The 20,906-nt window shown below is 63.2% G+C and overlaps 2 protein-coding genes across 5 annotated transcripts in view; both read left to right on the top strand.

The window, feature by feature from the left end:
* The window catches only part of PSMG3 (proteasome assembly chaperone 3), a 476,610-nt gene that overhangs the window by 264,666 nt on the left and 191,038 nt on the right, over window positions 1-20,906 (top strand). The gene's annotated exons all lie outside the window — the stretch shown is intronic.
* Window positions 1-20,906, top strand: part of MAD1L1 (mitotic arrest deficient 1 like 1) — a 316,541-nt gene that overhangs the window by 281,317 nt on the left and 14,318 nt on the right. For all 4 annotated transcript variants that reach the window (XM_067705326.1, XM_067705328.1, XM_067705327.1 and 1 more), the window contains one exon: window positions 387-577. In XM_067705326.1, the coding sequence (XP_067561427.1) occupies window positions 387-577 (191 nt within the window). The remainder of the gene's footprint in view (window positions 1-386; window positions 578-20,906) is intronic.

Genomic DNA, 20,906 nt, shown 5'->3' with positions numbered 1-20,906 from the left:
ACCCAGGGAGCCTGTCTTCCCCCAGCGGTCCGGGCTCTGGGCAGGCAGCGTGGCCCACATCTCAGACGCCCTCTGCTCTCTCGCCCCGCCCCGCCGCCTCTCGGCTGGCGTGGACACCCGGCCCTGGCAGGGTTTCGGCTGCAGACGGGAGCGTTCGTCGGCTCGTCTGGTTGGTGCGGGCAGACCCGGGGCTGCAGTCTCGGATGAGGGTCCCCATCTGTGCCCCTGCCTGGAGGAGAGGGGTGAGCCCGGGCTGCTTCCCGGCTCGTGCTCCCCGTCAGGAGCCGCCTGCGGCTTCCTCGCCCCTCAGCCGGCGCCCTCTGCCCTTCTGCGTCTGTCCTTCCGACACTGGCTGGGGAGCTGACTGCCTCTCTCGTCCCCCTCAGAGCTGAAGAAGCAGGTGGAGAGCGCGGAGCTGAAGAACCAGAGGCTGAAGGAGGTCTTCCAGACCAAGATCCAGGAGTTCCGGAAGGTGTGCTACACGCTGACGGGCTACCAGGTGGACATCACCACAGAGAACCAGTACCGGCTGACCTCCATGTACGCCGAGCACAAGACCGACTGCCTCATCTTCAAGGTAGGAGGCGCTGCACACAGCCGTGCGCACAGGACGCCGACGTCCCCCCGACGGGCAGCCAGCCTCCCCGAGCTTGGCACCGCAGCCCTGACCCCCGCAGGAAGCGTCCGCCCCCAGGCCCCTCACGGCCCTCCTCCTCGGCGTTGGCCCCGTCCCTTGGGGGCAGCAGGGCGGGGGCTCCAGCGTCAGCAGTGCCCGCGGGAGGGCTGAGTAACGGGGTGAAAGTCAGGATCGGGCCAGGGAGGTGCCCCTGGTGCTGCCAGGCGTGCAGCCGGACGGTGGCGGACAGGCCGAGGGAGAAGAGCTGCCAGACCTGTGCCACTCCCGCGGCCAAGGGCCGTCAGGCTGGGGGGGTCCCTGCTGGCGGGAACTCTCAGCAGATCACTGGCATCTCTACTTGCTGGTCCCCGAGGGCACTGAGTCCCAGACGGGAAGCACCTTGCCCACAGCTGCTGCCTGCTCACCGGCTCAGGGCAGGTGCAGAGGGTGAGCTGAGGACGGGGAGCAGCCGGAGAGAAGGTCCACAGCGCAGACCGGCTGCGCCGTGCAGGGTGCCCGCGGCCCGCGGGGGAGGGGAGGTGCGCTGAGCCGCCTCGGCCTACGGCAGCTGTGACCCCCTTGGCCAGCTCACTGGACTCTGGGGGACTCAGGGCCCTTCCCACCCTGGCCCCGGGGCTCAGAAGGGCTTCCCTGGAGAGCCGAGCCTCCGTGGAAGGGTCTTGGGTGAGCTGGCGGGAGCAGAGGCCGGCCCCGCGCTGCCTCCCAGCTCTGCCACCTGAGGCTGGCGCACAGGTTCCCGCGGCCGCGGACCGGGCTGGGGAAGGATCTCAGGTCACGGCGGTTGACTTTATTTTCCCAAAGGTGATTTTCCAGGCAGGAGGAGGGTTGAAGGCAGAGTTAGAAATAGCTGCGTTGTTGCAGGTGAGGGCCCTCAGGTGTGTGCCGGGGTGATGGAGGGCTTGGGCTCAGCCCCCGGGCTCTGCTCGGGGAGCTGCGGCCCGGCCCCTGCTGCCGCGTGGGTGGGAGCTGCCTGCCGGTGCCGTTCCATTCAAGGGAAGGCAGGAGCTCAGCTCCAGCTTCTTCCCGCAGGGCCCGGCCCCCTTCCTACCTGCTCCCCCGAGGAGTGGGGCTGGAGCCTTCAGAGCGTTCCTGGAAGGATTGTCCCGCGTGCGCTGGCAGCCAGGACGCCTGTTGAGCTGAGCAGGTGGTTGGGAGCTCCCAGAAGCTCCACGTGTGGGCAGGCCGTGTTCACGGCCTTGCTTCTCCTCCCTGCCGTCCTGTCTGCTGTGGTTCACAGGAATTTTCCTCCCCTCCCCTCTAAAGCCCCGGGGACGGAGAGCGCCCCATGGCCAGAAGGAGGAGACTGACCGGAAGAACGGCCACAGGGCACAGCTCTGAGCCTGCGGTGCCCGGCGGGCAGTCGGGTTTGCCGGCCGCCCCTCTCCTCCCTGCCTGGCCTTCGTCGGGGCCCGGCCTAACCCAGGGCCTTGCAGGATTGGACTCGGGCGACAGGCAAGATGCCGGACACAGATTCTAGAACGTGTCACACCGAGCTCGTGGCCGGCGTGGCCACTGTGCTTGTCTTAACTGCTGAGCCGGAGCTTCCAAATCTATAAACTGGGGATGCAGTGACATCCTCCTGCGGGGGCACACAGAAACCCGTAACGCTGTGAATGCACGGTGTGGCCGGGCCACCACCCGGCTCCTCGCCAGTCCTAGATTTACTCGCCCCAGTCTCCCGAGGCCTGAGCCTGGCTCGGCTCCCGCCGCAGTGAGGGCTGCGGGCACGGAGGCCGGGCTTCGGTATCCCCGTCGGGGAATGGGCACATGCCTTCCCCACGGGGCTGGTCCTGTGGGTCGTGGCCCCGGCGAGGTCTGGCTCGTGTGAGGGCGCCGGTGCCCCTGGGGCCCTGCTGTGCCTTACGCTGACCTGCGGCTCTGAGCACTGTCCGGGCCCTGCCGACCGCTGGTGTTCAGGGACGGGCACTTTCTCCGCTCACTGCCCAGAGCCGTAACCGGTGCAGACGTGGCACTGAGTCAGGAGGTCCCCAAGGCTGGAGCTCCTTCCCGTGGGCACCGTCACCCAGAGTCAGGGCCGTGAGTCCAGAGAGGCCCAGGCGGGGCCCTGCTCTCTGGGACACCGACGGGACCGGGGCCCAGGGACCTGGGTGGGAGGTGACCCCTGCCCCGTGTGCGTGCACCCGCCCGTGTGGAGGGGAGGCGGGGAGAGGAGCTGGGTCCCTGGGCCCTCCACGAGGGGGCGTGCCTTTGTTAGAAGTAATGAACCAGTGCTCGTGTGTTATGACCGTAGAGTCCGTGGTTCACCTCACGTGTCGTACGGTTCTGTGGCTTTTGACAAATGCGACTGTCAACGTCCCACGGAACACTTGCACGCCCTGAACACCCCAGCTCCGTGGTCGCTCGCTGTCTCCGTGGTTTTGCCTTTTCCAGAACGTGGAGGCACACAGTCTGTGGCCTGCTCAGCCCGGCTTCCTTACGTAGTGATTCGCACTTGAGGCGCCTCCAGGGTCTTCTCTTGACTCGATGACTGACTTCGTTTTCGCTGAGTAATCTTCCACTGTCTGCGTGGACCACAGTTCATCTGTACCTCGCCTGCTGAAGGACACCTTGGTCGTTTCCAGGTGTTTCTGCGTGGACCGCAGTTCATCTGTACCTCGCCTGCTGAAGGACACCTTGGTCGTTTCCAGGTGTTTCTGCGTGGACCGCAGTTCATCTGTACCTCGCCTGCTGAAGGACACCTTGGTCGTTTCCAGGTGTTATTAGCAGTTACGGGTATAGCTGCTACAAACAGCTTTAGAAACTTTTCCGGCCACTTAAACACGCAAGCTCGTTCTTAGCTCGCAGGCGGTGCAGAAGCAGGCCGGGAGCTGGATGCGGCCCGCCACCTGGGCGTTCCCGCCCCGGACACGCTGCTTCTCCACTCAGTGCCCCTTCCCTCCGACCCTTACAGCCCAGCTTGGGCGCGGCCTCCCGGAGAAGCAGAAGCCGCCCTGGGTCCCTTCGTCCTCCCAGCCTGGCCCCGATGAGAGCCCATCCTCGGGGCCAGGCCACTCCCAACACCTGCCAGGGAGCTGGTCTAGTTCGGGGCCTGGCCCCGGGTCCGGATTGGGCGGCAGGTTCACGAGGGGATTGGGCGGTGGTTCACGAGGGCCCAGGAGCAGGGCGCAGGGTGAGCGTGAGGCCGGAGAGCTGCCCCGGTGGCCCCTCGCCACATTCTGCCGTGGGCCATCCTGGGCGGTGCGTCTGCTCCTCCGTGCGGCCGCCTCAGGGCCTGGCCCTCAGCCCCCTCCGCATCTGGTGTGGCCCAGGACTGGCAGTGGTCAGTGTCTGACGCATGGAGATGACTTTTGGGGCATGGCTGTGAGGACGCCCCGTCAGGTCGTGGGACGGCACTGGACTCTGGGCCAGAGCCACGGAGCTGTGGCACCTTCACGTGGCTTCGTCCGTGTGCCGCCAGGGCGTGTGGACGTGTGTGTAGGGGACCCGGCGCTCAGACACGTGCACCTTCCCCATCTGCCTCTGTCCGGTTGTGCCCGGGTCAGTGCACCTCCTGGGGGGCCCCACGGGCACCTGCTCCTGAGAAATCAAAATGCAGGTTTGGGGGAGCGCCGAGGGGTGGAGTCCCCAAGCGGCTTTCCAAGGCTGCGAAGTACAGGTGGTAGGGAGGCGGCTGGGAGGGTCCCAACCCCCCAGGAGCCGGGCAGCCGCCAGGCCATGTGTCAGCCCCACCCATCTCGCACCCAGAGCTTTCCCCTCACGGCCAGACCGGCAGGGATCCTGATCCCGCCGTCTGGGATCTTTGCCTGCCCCCCGGGGCCCCGCGAGGTGCTGGCCCGAGGCGGAGGGGACTGGGGCCCACACAGACCCGAGGCCCTGCCCCTGAACATCCTCCAGCACATCCCTGCTTGCTGGGCCCTGAGGATGGGCAGAGCCGGCTCCGTCCCAAAGTCGTCCAGTTGTCAGGGGACAGAGGCTCAGGCTGAGGCCCCCCGTGGCCCTGCTGCCCGCCCTGGAAGGGGCCAGGTGTGCAGGCTCCCTTGAGCGTCCCCGCCTCCCCTTATTCAGGCGGGCCTTGCCGGGGGCAAGTGGACACAGGCCACCTCTGCTGCCTCTGGACGTGGGCGTGAGCCTCCAGCCGCCTGCCCCTTCCTTTTGAAGCGGTTGGGAAGGAGCAGAGTGCGTGTTTGCGGGCCTGCCCTCACCACACAGGGAGCAGACCCCTTCCGCCATCCTGGCTTACGGGGCCCCGCACCCCGTGGGCCCTGCCCTGGCACCGGGCACTGGGACAAAGCCGGGCCCTCAGCGTCCTGCCTGCTGGACACGGGCCACCAGCCTCCTGAGCTCCCGGGACAGGGCGGGAGGGCCGAGAGGGGCAGCCCCATGGAGGTGACATCAGGAGGAAGGGAAACTGGGGGGCGGCGGAGGCGACGGGCCTCCCAGGTGTCTTCGGCCCTGACCCGTGCCTCCCTGGAGAGGGTCGCCCGGTCCCCGGGGGCAGGGCGGGAGAACGGACCAGGCAGAAGCTGGAGCCGTGGGACTGGCGACCACGCGGCCTGGCCCAGGTGCCCGGCGCAGGGCTGGGGCCGGAGCAGGTCAGCGGGAGGGGCGCCTCAGAGCTGCCGTGGCGACAGCTCTTGCCTAGAGGTGGGAGGTCGCAGGGGCTCAGAGGAGCAGGGACGCCTCACGGCCCCCGGGCTCCCCTCGGCAGGTGCTGACCTGGACCCCGCCCCCCACGCCAGGCCTCTGGACACCGTCGCGGCCGCGCGTCACTGGGGTCCTCCTTGTCCAGGGACACCTGGCCTCCGCCCAGTGCTCACAGCCGCAGGCTGGGACTTGGAGGCTGGCGTTATGCTGCACGGCAGAGAGTTGGGACAGCGGCTCACCGGGGCGAGCTGAGAGCAGTGGGCCTGTGATGGGGCACCGTGGCCCCGGCCTCTCAGTGGCTGAGCGGGCCGACCAGCCGGGTCCGGGCGGCGAGCAGGTGGCAGGCAGCCCCTCGTGGAGCTGGCGCAGGGACAGGCCCCTGGGGCCGGTTCCCTGGCAGGTGGCTCCCTGGAGACTTCATCCACAGGCTGGGGCCTTCGTATCGGGAGAGGGGCTGGTCCGAAGCCGGGACCCCACCTCGCTGAGGCTGGGCAGGGAGGTCCTTCCCCCTCTCCGTTCTGCCGTCTGTCCCAAGACCCGGGCGTGGAGTGCGTGGTTTGACGGAGGTCAGGCACCGGGAGCAGTGACTGATGCAGTGACCCCCCCACCCACCATCTGTGCACGAGCGCCGAGATGACCCCGGGAAGGAGGTGGGAGGAGGCTGGCTCCGCAGGCACCGGTGTCCCCACAAGGACTTCGGCCCCAGCGGCTCAGACCTGTTGGACCCCAAGCCGGCGGGGGGCCTGGCCCTGGCCACTCCGACCCCCGGGCCACTCCCTGGGGTGCTCTAGGATCTGGTGGCATCTTGTAACTGAATACGGTTCACCTGTGATGGGGCCAAGGCGCAGGCAGGTGAGATGCAGGTGTGGGTGACTTCCGGGCCACCCGGGGCTGGGTGCTGGCTGGGCTCCCAGCCCCACGCTGCTCCTGGTGGGCGCCGAGGCAGAGGCTTGGGTCTGGGGGCGGGTGGGCTCCAGCCAGCAGGCAGGCGAGCGGGACAGGTGGCCCTCCCGTGCCCAGCAGCTGCTGGCAGGTCTGCTCGCTGAGCAGAGCCGTGTCCCTCAGCTCTCCCCCCGGCCCACCAGCCCCACCCCAGGGTGGAGACGGCCAGCAGAGTCAAGCCAACCCTGGGCTTAAATCCCAGCAGCGCCTCGGCCGAGGGCCCTGGTCTCCCCGGAGGTGCCCGTGAGGGGCCAGGCTTGCAGTGCCGGTGGCCAGCGGCCCCGGGCCAGCTCCTGGGCCGGGAGGTGGCGGGTGTTTGGCTGTAGCCCTGCCCGCGTCAGGCCTGGGGTGCGGTCTCGCCCAGCCTCCCCACCCTCCGTGGTTCACCTCCGTGTTCAGAGAACAATCAGGCCTCCAGGTGCCCAGACTACCTGGTCTCCCCGTCACCTTGTGGACGAGGAGGCAGACCTCCTGGGAGGGCCGTGGCCCCGGTCACTCCACGCCGAGCGTCCAGGAGCTCGAGTTGGAGTGTCTGTTCCGAGTTGGCTGAGGGACAGGGAAAGCGGGGTTTGCTTCGTCTTCTTTTGTCTTCGAAGCGGAAGCGCTGGCCGTCGGGGCCCTCGGCCGCTGCCTTGTCATCCGCGCGTAGACCCGACCTGACTGTGACCCGGGTCGTGCAGGGGCCCTTCCCACCCAGCTCAGCCCGGGGGCCGGCCTGGGTGCCGTCCCCTCCTGGGCTGCAGTGAGCAGGCGCAGTCAGCCTCCAGGCCCCCGGCCGCTGAGGAGCTGGATGGCGGCCCCCAGGCTCAGAAAGCCCTGGGGCTCCCTGGGAGGAGGGCCGATAGCCCGCTGGTCTTGATGTGGTTTTCCCGCTGCCCGCGCGGCGTGGCTCATGGACCAAACCTCTGCTCCGACCTGGGGCCCGTCACGGGCCGCTTAGGAACCGCGTCCCCTTCGACAGGCCTGGTAGGAGGGCGCAGGGCCGTGCAGTGGCCCAGCTCTGGTCTCCGCGCCGCCGGCCAGTGCCGCTGTGCGGTCAGCCAGGGCCTGGCTCAGAGAGGACGGCGAGCGGCCCCGCCAGGAAGTGGGGGGCTGAGAGCTTGCGCCGGGGGGCCGGCCGGGCAGACGCTGTCCTTTCTCCTTGGCTTTCTCCCCTGCCAGGCGGTCGGGACCGTTCACGGGCTCCTGTCTGAAGGAGCCGACTTGTGGGGCCTCCAGGCTCCTGCTGTGACAATGAGCTCCAAGTAGACGCTGTAATTTGAACTTGCCTGTCTTGGCTCCGCTGAATTTCAAGTGCGTTGCTCAGAACGCGTGCTGACTTGCGAGCCTCGCGGATCTGGCTGGGCAGGCGTTGCAGTGTCTCAGGAGGGGCACACAGTGTGCTCTGGCCACGGCCCATCTGCCCGGACACACCTGCCTCCTGGGAGGAGGGTGAGAGCCAGGGCTCGGCCTTATCCGGAGGGCCCCCCAGCAGAGCTGCCGCTGCCCGTGTTTGCCGGGCCCTTCTGTGGATGGGGGTGGGCTTATGGGGGGGCCTGGAGTTAGGTTTGGGAGCTGTGGGGGTCCCAGGGCACGGCCCTCAGCACAGGGCAAGGAGAGGCTGGCAACGTCGGGATGAAAGTTGACAAAGACGGATAAAGAACTGGCCGACGGGCTTCCCTGGTGGCGCAGTGGTTAAGAATCCACCTGCCAATGCAGGAGACACGGGTTCCAGCCCTGGTCCAGGAAGATCCCACATGCCACGGAACAACTAAACTCGTGCGCCACAACTACTGAGCCTGCGCTCTAGAGCCCGCGAGCCACAACTACTGAGCCTGCATGCCACAACTACTGAAGCCTGTGCGCCTAGAGTCCGTGCTCCGCAACAAGAGAAGCGACCTCAATGAGAAGCCCGTGCACCGCAACAAAGAGTAGTCCCTGCTCGCCGCAACTAGAGAAAGCCCACGCGCAGCAATGAAGACCCAACGCAGCCAAAGATAAATAAATAAATTTATCAAAAAAAAAAAAAAAAGAATCGGCCAACTTGGCGTAGAGGGAGTGCTGCGTTCGGGCTCACTGGAGGCGGTCGAGGGGAGGCTGACCTGGGTTGGACTACATGACAGCGTCTCTCCAGGAAAATGAACCGTTTCCTTCCTGTGTCCCTGGGCCCCTGGCAGTGTGAGGCAGCACAGTGCAGTGGAAGAGCTGGTTTCAATTCCATCATCTTGTGCAAAGGCCCTGTGGTCCAGGAGGCCTGGGCAGCCTCAGGACTGAAGCCAGGCCATGGGGCTGAACCCCAGGGTTGCAGAGGAGCCTGGTCTAAGGGAAGGCGGGTGAGGGCCATGGCCTGGGAGTTTCGGCAGCGTTGGCCCTTTGTCCCAAGAGCGGTGCAAACTCATTCGGGAGTTTTTAAGGAAAGGGAGTCAAGGGCTTGATTTGACATTCAGAAGTGAATGTGGGGGGGTAGTGAGTGGAGCACGCAGTCCGTGAGCCTTGCCCTGGCCCTGCGGTTGCAGCAGCAAACCCTCTTCCAGACGGTCCTAGTGGGGGCGGGGAGGGTTGTATGCACGGGGAGGGCGTCCAGCAAGCCTGAGGAGCTATCAGACCCCAAGGGCCCTGAGCAGGCCTGGGGCCCACGTCGCCCTCCTCACTGCCCCCACTCACCTGTCAGCCAGACACAAGCTCGCGGGTATGTGCAGCTTCCTAGTTACGGAAGCAGCTGTAGATCTGTCAGGCTCAGGAGTGCAGGGAACGCCGTCGGTCTCACGCGCGCGTCCCGGGCAGAGGTCACAGCCCCTCGCCTTCTCGGAAGTGCCGTGGCCGCGGGGGAGGAAGATGTGGGCTTTTCCAAGGCAAGACCACGTGATGGGCACTGCTGTGTGGGTCAGTTTGGGCCGCCGTAGACCACGCCGCAGACCGGCGGTCTGGAGCCTGGACGTCCGAGCCCGGTGCCGTCGGGTCATTCCAGGCTCGCAGATGGCCACCTTCTCTGTGTGTCCTCACGTGGATTCATTGTGCACGCACTGGGAGGCGGCGGGGGTGGGGGGCAGAGAGCCCTCTGTGTTTCCTCTTCTCGTAAGGACGCCAGTCCTCTTGGATCAGGGCCCCACCCTGATGGCCTCGTTTTACCTTCGTTACCTCATTAAGGGCCCTGTCTCCAGATACAGTCGCTTGGCTGGGGGGGCCCTCAACACATGAATTTGGAGGAATGCGGTCCAGCCCGTAACTGTATGCAGCATCTCCCTTGTTTCGTCAGTGTGTGTTCGATGGTCATGCAAGTCAGTACACGTCTGTAAAGCTGGTGACCTTGATTCTCTAGGCCTGGAGAGATCGGAGCCTGAAGGGGAGACCCACCGCCCCGTGGGCGGAGGGGTAGCAAAGGTCAGCCCGGTGTTTGCTGAGCCTGGGCCTCTCATTGGGCTTTAGTGACCCCCTCAAACTAGAAACCTTTCAGCAGCAGGGGGCCCCACCCAGGAGCGCCCCCTAGCCCCGCCCCAGAGAGCCGGTTGCCTCCTCGTCCTCGAAGATGACCCCCAGGGGGCTTTGCCCGAATCCTTCACACGCACCAGACCCTCAGCCAGTTCCTGCACCCCCCCTTGCATCCCCCGTCAGCCCATCGCCCCGCCCATTCCCTCCAGACGCCAGGCCTCACCTCGTCCCCACCCACACCCCCGCCTCACCCAGAACTTGGCTCAAGAGACCCTCAGACCAACTCCTTCCCCAGGCCCAGGGCAGTCATCCTTCCCTGGTCACAGGGACACCTGATTCGGGGCCATCAGCCTGGAGAGGGCCCACCAGCACCAGCTCACAGGCGCCTCTGCCAGCCCGTAAGGACTCTGGGGCTGGCGCCGTCCGCTGCGAGACTGGACCCCGGTCCCGAGGCCCTAGAGGGCACTGGGTGCCGCCATTCCAGCTCATGGAGCCACCAAGCCCCCAGCGCAGGACCCCCTGAGCTTCCCTGGGGTTGGGCCTCTGCCTCCGAGCCGAAGCCGAGGGCCGGGCCAGACGCAGGCAGGAGCGCTGCCGTGAGACGGAGCCTTCGCTGGCCTCGCGTGGCGGTCGGTGTGGGTGCCAAGTCTCCAGGGCAGCCGGTCCGATGAGCGTGCAAACTTCATTAGTTCACGCCAAAGTTTGTGGCAGGTGTCTCTCCGGGCGCCTGTACGAACCGCCTCTGGTTGCCAGGAGGACCGGCCTACTCGGCAAGGTGACGATGGTGACATGGGACAGCCTTCTCCAGCCTCTCAGCTCCTCCTGTGTCGTAAAGAGACTCCTCTTCCTGGCTGGCCCCTCCTCCGATGCGCCGCTGTTGTAAATAACATTAAAGCATTTTTTTCCAAGGAGACCGAAGGGAGCGTGGGGCTGGAGTGGGGGAGGTGTTCTGAGACAGGGCACGGTACGGGCGCCGTGGAGCAGGGGGCTGGGCCAGCCTCTGCTGTCCGTCTTGGGGGCACAGCTGTGGTACAGGGGGCAGGACGCCATGCGGGGCCCGTGGGGAGCCCCCTCGGGGAGCTAGGGTCTCAGAGGGCCTCCGGGGGGGCTGGGTGCGGGCTGCACCCCTAGGGCAGTGTGCCCTGACTCTGACCCCGATGGAGGTCTGGACCCGCCAGCTCTGCAGCGGGAGAGTGTCCTGTTTGCTGTCGCGCTCGCTCACTGCCCCACGCGCAAGCCGGGATCAGGAGGCACACGTGCCAGGTCCAGGGTGGGCGCCGAGGTGGAGTGGGCTCCCCTGGCCAGCCCTGCCCCTCAGGCCCGCCCAGTCACGGCTCTCCCCTCCAGCTTCACTGAGACACGGGGATGGCTCTGTCCCCCCAGCCACGTGGAGCCTCGGCCTTGGGCCCCAGGTTGGCGGATGGAAAGTGGTCCTGGCGTCGCTCATGGGAGGAGCAGCGACAGGTCTCCTGGTCTGGGCTCTGGTGGCTTCTCTCTTCCACAAGGTCCCTCTTGTGATCCTTGGTGCGAGGCGCACAGAGCACCCACCGAGGACGGGCGGACACCCCCCCGGCAGAGTGACCGTGGGGCTGAGCCTCGGCGTGCACCCCCGTCCTGCGGACCCGGCGGGGCCCCAGGGGAGAAGGGAGGTGACCAGGCGCGGCTGGTAACTCACCTGTGAACCGGAGCCCCGGGGTTCGGGGGGTGAGGCGCCTGGACCGGGTACTGGTCCCCCGGGCAGTGGGGCTGGCGCACACTCAGCTTCCCCAGGGCCAGGGCCGTGTTGGGGGCTGGGCTTCCCCTTACGCTGGGGGAGGGGGTTTGGTTTCAGGGTCCGAAATTCTCAGATAAAGACAGATGTTTAAAATCCCCAGGGTCGGCACGGGTCCGGGACAGGTTTACAGCTGAGGGAAGAAGCTCTGAGGAGGGTTTGGGCGGGCGGGCGGGCGGGCGGGGCTGATCTCCCGAGGAGAGCGTCCCAGGCCGGAGCTGACGAACTCTGTGTGTGAGGGACCAGCTTGTGAGTATTTTCGGCTTTGCAGGCCGTGTCGCCTCTGTCGCAGCTAGTCCGCTCTGCCCAGGTCACGCACGTGCAGCGGAGGGCGGCGTGGACCCGAGGATCGCGACCGTGTGCCCGTGATGTGTCCTTTACAGAACAGCCGGCGGGTTCGGCCTACGAACCGTAGTTTCGCTGACCTGTTCTAGGAGAGCGGGGTCTGCTTGCCAGTGACCACGGCAGCTTCCCAAGTTAGGGAGTCATTTCGCGCGTGTCTGTGACAGCTTCAGGTGCGCCGGGCTGAGCCGTGCGGCCCCTGCAACCCCTGCCGCTCATCCTCTACTGGACGAGTGAGAAAAGCGGGTCCCCTGCTGTGGTCTGACCCTCCAGAGCCCTTCCTGGGGCTCCAGCCCCTACGTCTGGCCTGTCCCCTCTCTGCAGCAGCCACGCGGAGTCCAGGGTCGGGATGGCTCAGCATGGCCTCCGGCTGGCCTCACCTTTGTTGCTCCCGGTGGGCTCTGTGGACCCGTGACTGGATTTGAACCCGCTCCCCAGCCCCTCTTCCTTCCTCCCTCCTCTGCTGACACCCACTTGGCGACGGGCCAGGCTGGCCAGGCTCTGGCTGCCTTAACTCCTGCCCCGCCACCCTTCCCCCGCAGTGGGCTGGGGAGGGTGGAGCCCCTGGTCCTGCACCTGCCGGGGCTGGCGTGGCCGTGGTGTCTGGCTCTGGGTCCCCGCCCCTGCCAGCGGACGGGCCTCGGGCTCAGCCCACCCCACACGTGGACGAGGGCTCGGTGCCCCTGTTTTGTCTCTGTTGAATTCATTTTCATAGTTGCTCTATTTATAGCAAGGAGTGTTTGTTTTCACGTTACGGTGGTGACATAAAGCTTCTTTTCAAGCTAAGTCTATGTAAGTTGATAAAGATGGTTGATTTAAAGAAAAACATTAAGTAAATGACAGAGCTGGCAGGCGGCACCCACAGATGCCTGCCACTCAGAAACCTGCCGTGGGCTCACTCGCTCGCTCCCCAGCAAGGCCTGCGACGTGGCACGACTCCTTTGTCCCAGATGAGGTTTCCCACGTGTGGAAAGCGAGCCAGCTCCCAGCTAGTGGCGGCCAAGCAGGGTGGCTCCAAGGCCAGCCCCACGGCAGGTGCAGGGCCGCAGGGGCTGAAACACACAGACCCTGGGGCTGGGGGCCCCACCGAGCTCCCCAGGACAGTGAGGCGGGCGGGAGCCGGGACGGAGCGGGGGGGTGGGGTGGTCAGCCCGAGGCCGCCACGGCCTCTGGGACTGAAAAGAGGAAGTCCCTCTGCGTCATCTCTTTACACACAGTGCGAAGCCTGTGCTCGCTCTCGGGGCTGGGCCGAGTGGACCCTGTGGAGTCCAGGCTGGTCTCGGGAGGGCCGGGCAGGACGCTCGCAAACCAGGCACCGCCACATGCATCTCCTGCAGTCTCAGCTCCTCCCACACGCTCCCGTCCACGCCGCTCAAGACTCACTGGCCGCCAGGCTCCTCCTGGACTCGCCGAGTGCGCTGCCTCAGGACCCTTGTATGTGCCGTCGCCCTGCCCTGGTGCCTGAGTGCCCCGTCCAGGGCTCTGCTCAGAGGCCGCCTCGTGCACAGGCCCGTCGTGACCGTCCTTTCCAGAGGAGCCGTCGCTCTGTCCAGGGCCTCCCCGGCTTCGTTTTGTGGCTGTTGTATCACGTACCTGTTTACTTTCTGTCTACGCCACTGGAATACAGACGCTCGACAAGAGCAGTAACTGTCCGATTTGTTCCCAGTTGTGTCCTCAGCACGCAGGGCAGAGCCGTGCCTGACCCATAACAGGCCCTCAGTCGGTCCTGGGTGGGTGGACAGTGGACAGATGGACGATGCAGAAGGAAGCGATGGGCTGTCTGCAGGCCCTGCGAAACTCACGGGAGGAGCAGACGCTGGGGTGCGCCTTGAAGGCCGGGGAGCGTCTCGGGGGAGGAAGGCTCCACAGGCAGAGGACCCAGCACAGGGAGGTCTGAGCCGGGGAAGCACGACACTCGCAGCGGGTGCGGTGGCCACAGTGCAGGCGTGGCATTGCTGCCCGTGTCTCTGGCCTGTGTCCAAGGCAGGTGGAACTGCAGGGAGGGTGGGGGGTGGGTCTCGCCTACTGCGATGGACCCGCTGTCAGGTGCGCACCTGGCTGGCCGAGTGCTAGGCTCTCTGCGTGCGTGTCTCGTCTGTCCACCCAGCAAGCTCTGAGGTGGACTGTCCCTGTTCCACACGAGGGGACAGAGACTCAGAAGCATTGGCTGCCCAAGGGGGCTTGGGGCCAGGCTACCGGCCTCGGAGAACGTGTCACCCTCCGTCCCCACTCACACGGCAGTGCCCTGATCTCGTGCATCACCTCCCAGAGGTGACACCTGGGCCGGCAGCCGTTGGCACACACTAGCCTGCATCTTCTGAATCGCAGTACGTGGGTCGTGAGGAGTTTCTAGAACCTGAGAATGCCGGCGCTCAGACCCGCCCAGAGCCGCTCTAAGCCAGCAGGTGGGTGAACCCATGCCCCCTTGAGGCTGGTGCCCGTACAGCTCCAGAGCGGCGGGAAGGGGCGTGCGGGTGTGGCCAGGGATGTAGCCGCCTGCCCTGCTGTGTGGGCATCCAGCCTCCCGCACCCTCAGGAGCCTGGGATCTGGGAGGGAGACTGTGGAGACAGGTCCCTGTGGCCACTCCCGCCCCCTCCCCACTCAGCGTGAGATGCCACAGCCCCGATGCCAGCCTGCCAGCTCTGACACCCAGGGGCCCGGTGCGTGTGCTCTGGGACCCCCGCCCTTAATGATGGGCGCTCCGGCAATGATTTCCCCAGCCCTCAGCCTAACCCCATGGTGAGGAAACTCAAGTTGAAATTATATTTCAAATGTTAAACCAACCAAATAAAAAAAACCGAATCACGTAGAAACATGCATTTTCAAAACACCATTGTTTGTTCTGTCATGATTAATGTAAGCAGGGAAGGAGGTGTGGGCTCTGCAGGGCAGCCGGGTCCAGCGCCGACACTGCGCCCATGACTCGCCCCAGCGTCTGGCAGGTGCAGGGCAGGAGGAGGAGCCCAGCCTCAGAGCCTTCCTCTGAGCCCAGACCTGCAGGTCCCAGACCCCACCTGTGTTTCTGACCGGGAGCCTGAGAGGGTGCCGAGCTAGCTCTTCTGACCGGGTGCCAGTGTCCTGGGACAGGCGTCCCCTAACCCAACCCAGCCCCAAGGTGAGGCCCGGCCTGGTTGTCCCCCTGGATGCACCCTCTCTCTCCAGTGCTTCCTTCCCACTCATGGCTCAGCCTCCCTCTCCTTTCTCTCCCTGGCAGCCTGACCTGTCTGCACTTTAGATCAGCACAGGAGCCCACCTGGGGAGCCTGGTTAAGAGGCCATGTTTGTGCAGGATGGGCTGTGTCTACTGGTCAGGGGCCAGTGAGGAATAAGAGTGATTCAGCCAGTACTACCCAAAGCCATCCACAGATTCAGTGAGATTCCTATCTGATTACCCATGGTATTTTTCACAGAGCTAGAACAAAAAAATCCTAAAAATTATATGAAACCATAAAAAGCCCAGAATTGCCAAAGCAGTCGTGAGGGAAAAGAACAAAGCTGGAGACATAACCCTCCCAGACTTCTGGCAGTACTACAAAGTTACAGTAATCAAAACAGCATGGTATTGGCACAAAAACAGACATATTGGATCAATGGAAAAGAAATAAACCCACTCACCTACGGTCAATTAATCTACGACAAAGGAGGCAAGAATATACAATGCACAAAAGACAGTTCCTTCAGCAAGTGGTGTTGGGAAAGTTGGACAACTGAATGTAAATCAATGAAATTAGAGCACACCATACACAAAAATAAACTCAAAATGGCTTAAAGACTTAAATATAAGATACGACAACATAAAACTCCTAGAACACAGGCAAAACGTTCTCTGGCATAAATTGTATTAATGTTTTCTGAGATCAGTTTCCCAGGGCAGTAGAAACAAAACCAGAAATAAATAAATGGGATCTAATCAAACTTACAAGCTTTTGCACAGCAACGGAAACCATAAGCAAAATGAAAAGACGACATACAGACTGGGAGAAAATATTTGCAAATGATGTGACTGACGAGGGCTTACTTTCCAAAATATACAAACAGCTCATACAACTCAATAACAACAACAACAAAAAAACCCAATCGAAAAATGAACGGAAGATCTAAATAGACATTTCTCCAAAGAAGACATGCAGATGGCCAACAGGTACAACAGGAAAAGATTTTCAGCATCACTAGTTATTAGAGAAATGCAAGCCAAAACTACAGTGAAGTATCACCTCACACCGGTCAGAATGGCCATCATCGAAAAGTCGACAAATAATACACGCTGGAGAGGGTGTGGAGAGATGGGAGCCCTCCTACACTGTTGGTGGGAGTGTAAGTTGGTGCAGCCACTATGGAAAACAGTATGGAGGTTCCTTAAAAAACTAAAAATAGAGCTACCATATGATCCAGCAGTCCCACTCCTTTACATATATCGGGACAAAACCATAGTTTGAAAAGATACATGCACCCCAATGTTCACTGCAGCGCTATTTACAATAGCCAGGACATGGAAGCACCCTAAATGTCCATGGACAGATGAATGGATAAAGAAGGTGTGGTACATACATACAATGGAATACTACGCAGCAGTAAAGAAGAATGAAATAATGCCATTTGCGGCAACATGGATGGACCTAGAGATTATCGTACTAAGTGAAACAAGTTAAAAAGAGAAAGACAAATATCATATATCACTTATATGTGAAATCTAAAATATGATACAAATGAACTTATTCACAAAACAGAAACAGACTCACAGATGCATGGACAAAGAAAACAAACTTAAGGTTACCAAAGGGGAAAGGGGGATAGGTGAGGGATAAATAAGGAATTTGGGGTTAGCAGATACAAACTACTGTATTTAAAATAAACAACAAGGTCCTACTGTAGAGCACAGGGAACTATATTCAATATCCCATGATAAACCATAATGGAAAAGAATGTGAAAAAGAATATATGTACACGTATAACTGAATCAGTTTGCTGTACACCAGAAACCAACACGTTGTAAATCGACTGTACTTCAAAAACATTTTTTTAAATAAACTAAAAAAAAATGAATGGTTCATCCACTTCCAGAAGCATCGCCAGGCACTCAGGGCGCGGTGCCGCCTGCGAGGGCCGGGTAGCAGCTGTCCTTCCCCCGTCACCTCGCCTGGGAGGGAGACTCGAGCCACGCAGACAGAGCCCCTGGCACAAGCTGATGCTGGAGGGGTCGTCTTGTGGGGACCTTGTTGGAGAGAAGGGAGTCCTCAGGGCGTCCTGGAGTCTGGCCGCCCCGGCCCCCTGGCCCAGACAGGCACCCGGAGCTGTCTGCAGCGGGGGCCCCTACAGGCACTCGGGAGGTGCTTGTTGGAAACACATGGGCCCCGTGGGGGTGACCGGCGGGTGTGAGGAGAGGCTGGAGGCAGGGGTCAGGACACCTGAGCGACTGGTCCACTGGCTGCCCTGGGGGAGGATGCTGGGGGCGGGGCATGGCCCATCCCTGCCCAGACCGATCATCCTAGATCTCAGGCGCCAGGCCTGACGTGGCAGGAGGTACCACATCCTCCTGCCCACGGGGTGAGGAGGTGGCCCTCAGCCCGTCAGCCAAGCCCTGAAGGTGTCCTGCAGGCGCAGGGGGAGGCTGGGTCTCCCCCTCGTCCCCCGCTCCGACTGCCCCAGGCCCCCAGCCGTGGCAGGTGCACTAGCCCTTCTCTGACGGGTGGCTGGTGACGCTGCTCATGGGAGATTGATTCCCTTCGGTGAGTTCCATCCTGGTGGTGCCGACGGTCTCCTGGGAGAACGCCAGACCCTCCAGGGAAGGACTGCGGCGGGCAGGGGGTGGGCTGCAGCCAGAGGCCGCTGGGGCTCCCTCCAACCATCCTGGTCCCAGGCTGCCTGTCTCTGGGACGTCTCAGGGTCACGGTGCACATGCAAACGCGACGGGTTTCGGGGCCTGCCCGGCGGCCGTGCCGTCAGGCAGCAGTCTGTGTCTCCGTCCCCCGAACTCCTGCCGCACGCCCCCTGCTAATCCTGAGGGGGCCCCCACGCCCGGAATGGAAGACCTCAGTGAGTGTGTGTCCGGTGGATCCCAGCCACCGTCGTGCCCGTCACCAGGCCTCTCCCCACCCTCTGTCCCCTGAATCCAAGGGCTGCCCACGGGCGCACGCGTGAACCGTGAGGGGTCTGCCTGCCTCTGGGGGCACTACTTCCAGGCGGCTGGGACACGCGTGCTCAGAGCCCCAGCTCCGCTCCCACTGCCTCCGAGTGCCCCAAGGGCCTTGCGCAGGGGTCGGGCCGGGAGTGGCCCCGCCACGGACGCCGAGTGATTTAGCGACGTGATTACTTCCTAATGCAATACCTCACGGAGCTTTTTATTAGATTTTCTCCCTTTGCTTCCAAATGCTCTTTGGAAATAAACACCTGGGGCTGTTATACTTTATATCACTCAGTTTAATTAGTTTTTAAATCACATAATATCACCGGACCGCTCTCAGATGTCGGCTGTCTGGGCCAGGCTGAAGGACCTGGGTGTCGCCCCACGTGTCTGCCCCTGTGAGGCCCTCGCAGCCGTGACTGGGGGCCCGTGGGCCTGCACCTCTCAGACGGGACACGGGCTCCACGAGCAGCCTTCTCCATGTGGCCTGAGGTCCAGGCTCTGCTGCGATGGCCACGTGCCCCGACCCGGTTCCTGGCAGCAACGACAGCGGCCTGGAAATCCGAGGGGTGGGTCGGAGCCCCCAGGAGCCTTGGAACCGGGCGCAAGGCCCAGGAAGGCCACTCAGACGAGGCCAGCGGGAGTCGTGTTAGGACAGACCCTGTGCCTGGTCGCTCGGGAAATTAGGTTCCCCCGTAAGGTCACTCACTCTGACGGAAAATTAGGCGGTATTTTCCTAACCGAGCGTGGCTGTCGCTTCTTGGAGGGGAGGGGGCCTCCTGTCCAGCATTTCGTGGTGTGTCGTGAAGTCAGCCGCGCCCCGTGTGCGCCTCGTAGGAAGCCCTGTGCATCCGAGGGCAGCCCAGGTCGCCTTCCCCACCAGGTGGGAGGCGGGAGCCTCCCGACCTACCCGTCCTCTCGCGTCTGTCCTTGGTCCCCCTTTAGGCCCAGGTCGGGGGTCTTCTCAGGGTCCTGCCCGAGGAGCTGCCCCCAGTTCTCAGCTGTGAGACCAGCTCAGCACGGCCCACGCAGCCCCTCCCCTGGTGGCCGTCCAGGGCCCGGACGCACTTAGACGCGTAAATACGCGAGTCAGCGTGGCTTCCCCTCCTGTGCGGGGTCATGCCGCCAACTGCAGGGGCGGCTGAGCGGGGCAGACGCGGGCCTGCCTGGCGTGTGAGCCTGCGTGTGTGCCCGGGTACACAGGCGTGGGTCTCCTGCACACGCTCACACACAGTTGTGACAGGATGGAGGAAACGGCGTGTTGACGTACTTGTGAGCGTTGGATGTTTCTGTCGTCATGTTTTCCTAGGGTGACACGTCGTCCGTACAGAGTGAGGATTATTTTGTGTACCACAGTCAGTGTGAGCTGTTGGCTGTCCCCCTGAGGCCTGGGCCAGTGTCCTGTGGGTGGCCCGACTTGCGCCACGGGGGTGTGGAATCCCCCGGGGACGTGGGCAGCAAGGTCACCACCAAGGCTCTGGCCTTGTCCTCGCTTGATCCAGAATCGCGTGGAATCCTGACCGTGTTCCCAAGTGGGCCCAGCCCTCATGCTGTCCTGCCTCCAGAGCGCAGGCCCAGCCTGTGATGCGCAGTAGGGCCGGCGACCCCGCACGAGCCTTCCCTCGCCTGGTCTCCCCGTCCCGGTGGGCCCGAGCCCAAGGAGACCTCTCTCCGCCGTGTGACGGGCCACGTGGTGGTGACCCTCGGCCTCACAGGAGCGGGTGGCTACGGGGGGCCTGGGGGCCCAGGGTTTCCAGGGTTCAAAGGAGCTGGAAACAACCAGTATTTACGCTAAATTCCCTGAATCTGTAACAGTGGCTCACGTTCGTAAACAAGGTTCTGCATCAAGGAAAACCCACGGGTGAGGTTCAGCCCACGAGCCACGTGCGGGCGTGCGGACCACCCAGGGCGCCTCCACGCTGGCAGGCGGGCTGACGGTCAGGCGCCGACCACCCTCTCCCTGCACCAGGCTGGGCCAGGCCCCGACCGCTGACACGCGCTGGGCCGCAGCCAGCGTGAGAAAGTGCGTGCGGAGGGCACGACGGCAACGGTCATCTGCTCACCCGGGCGAAGGGGGCGGGTTGTGTGTGGGGCATCGGCAAAGGGCCAGCTGCAGAGCCCCTCCATCAGAGGCCCGTCGCCGTCCGGGTCCCTCCAGCCCCACCCCACCCCTGCCAGCATGTCCTGACGCCTCCCTGCTCACGATGAGCAGCTGCCCCTGGGGTTCCCCGCGGTTGACTGAAACCCAGCGTTGTCCCTGGTGCGCTCAGAAAGCGCCGGTCGGTGTCTGGTTAAACTGTTACTCCCGGTGAGGCCGATCGGCCCGGCAGTTGGGAGACGGACAGCTACATGGGGGACGGAAAGCGAGAGTCCCGGGGACCTCAGCCTGCCCCAGCGGGGGCCCAGAGCCTGGCGCTGAGGATTCGTGCGTCTGAACGTTTACTGAGGACGCGTCACGTCAGGCCCCGGGCCCACAGCACGGGTCCCGTGTGGCCCCCCTCTCCATCGCTGTCACACGATGTTCCCGGGGGTCTGTCCTGGGAGCAGATTCTGAGGCTGCGCCGTCCTGCCCTTGGGCGGGGACGGGCTCCACGCAGCCCAGGACTCGGCGTCAGAGTCCGGATCCCTCCAGTGTGCTTTGTGCGGGCGGCCACTCGCCATGTTGGTCAGGGAGTCTGATGCCTGGGGCTCTCTGAACCTTCCTCAAGGACCAGCTCTGCAGGGTCCCCTAAACCGCCACGCCCTCTGGTCGCTGCCGCGCAGTCTCTGCTGTTGCCGCCCACCGACACCAGCACGTGAGGATGTGTCCTGTGTCCTGAGGGGGAGTTGGTGCTTACTCGACAGAAAAGGCCGGCGAAGCTGGGAAAGAAATGCGGTCTTCACACCCTCCAAAGAGAGCAATTTCCCTTTCCCAGGTCAGATGTGAATGTTACAGTCCTTTAAAAAATCATTTCCAAGATTAAATCACAGGAAGATACCTGCAAGAAGTGAGGAGATTATTTGTATTCTATTCCTGGGTCCAGGGAGCAAATCAACTGCAGAGTATGTTTTGAAATTTCTTTTTTTAAATGAATGTGGTC

Source organism: Pseudorca crassidens, chromosome 15 (assembly GCF_039906515.1).
Source record: "Pseudorca crassidens isolate mPseCra1 chromosome 15, mPseCra1.hap1, whole genome shotgun sequence".
In the NCBI taxonomy this organism is placed as follows: Eukaryota; Metazoa; Chordata; class Mammalia; order Artiodactyla; family Delphinidae; genus Pseudorca; species Pseudorca crassidens.
This window is presented reverse-complemented; position numbering and strand designations above follow the sequence as displayed.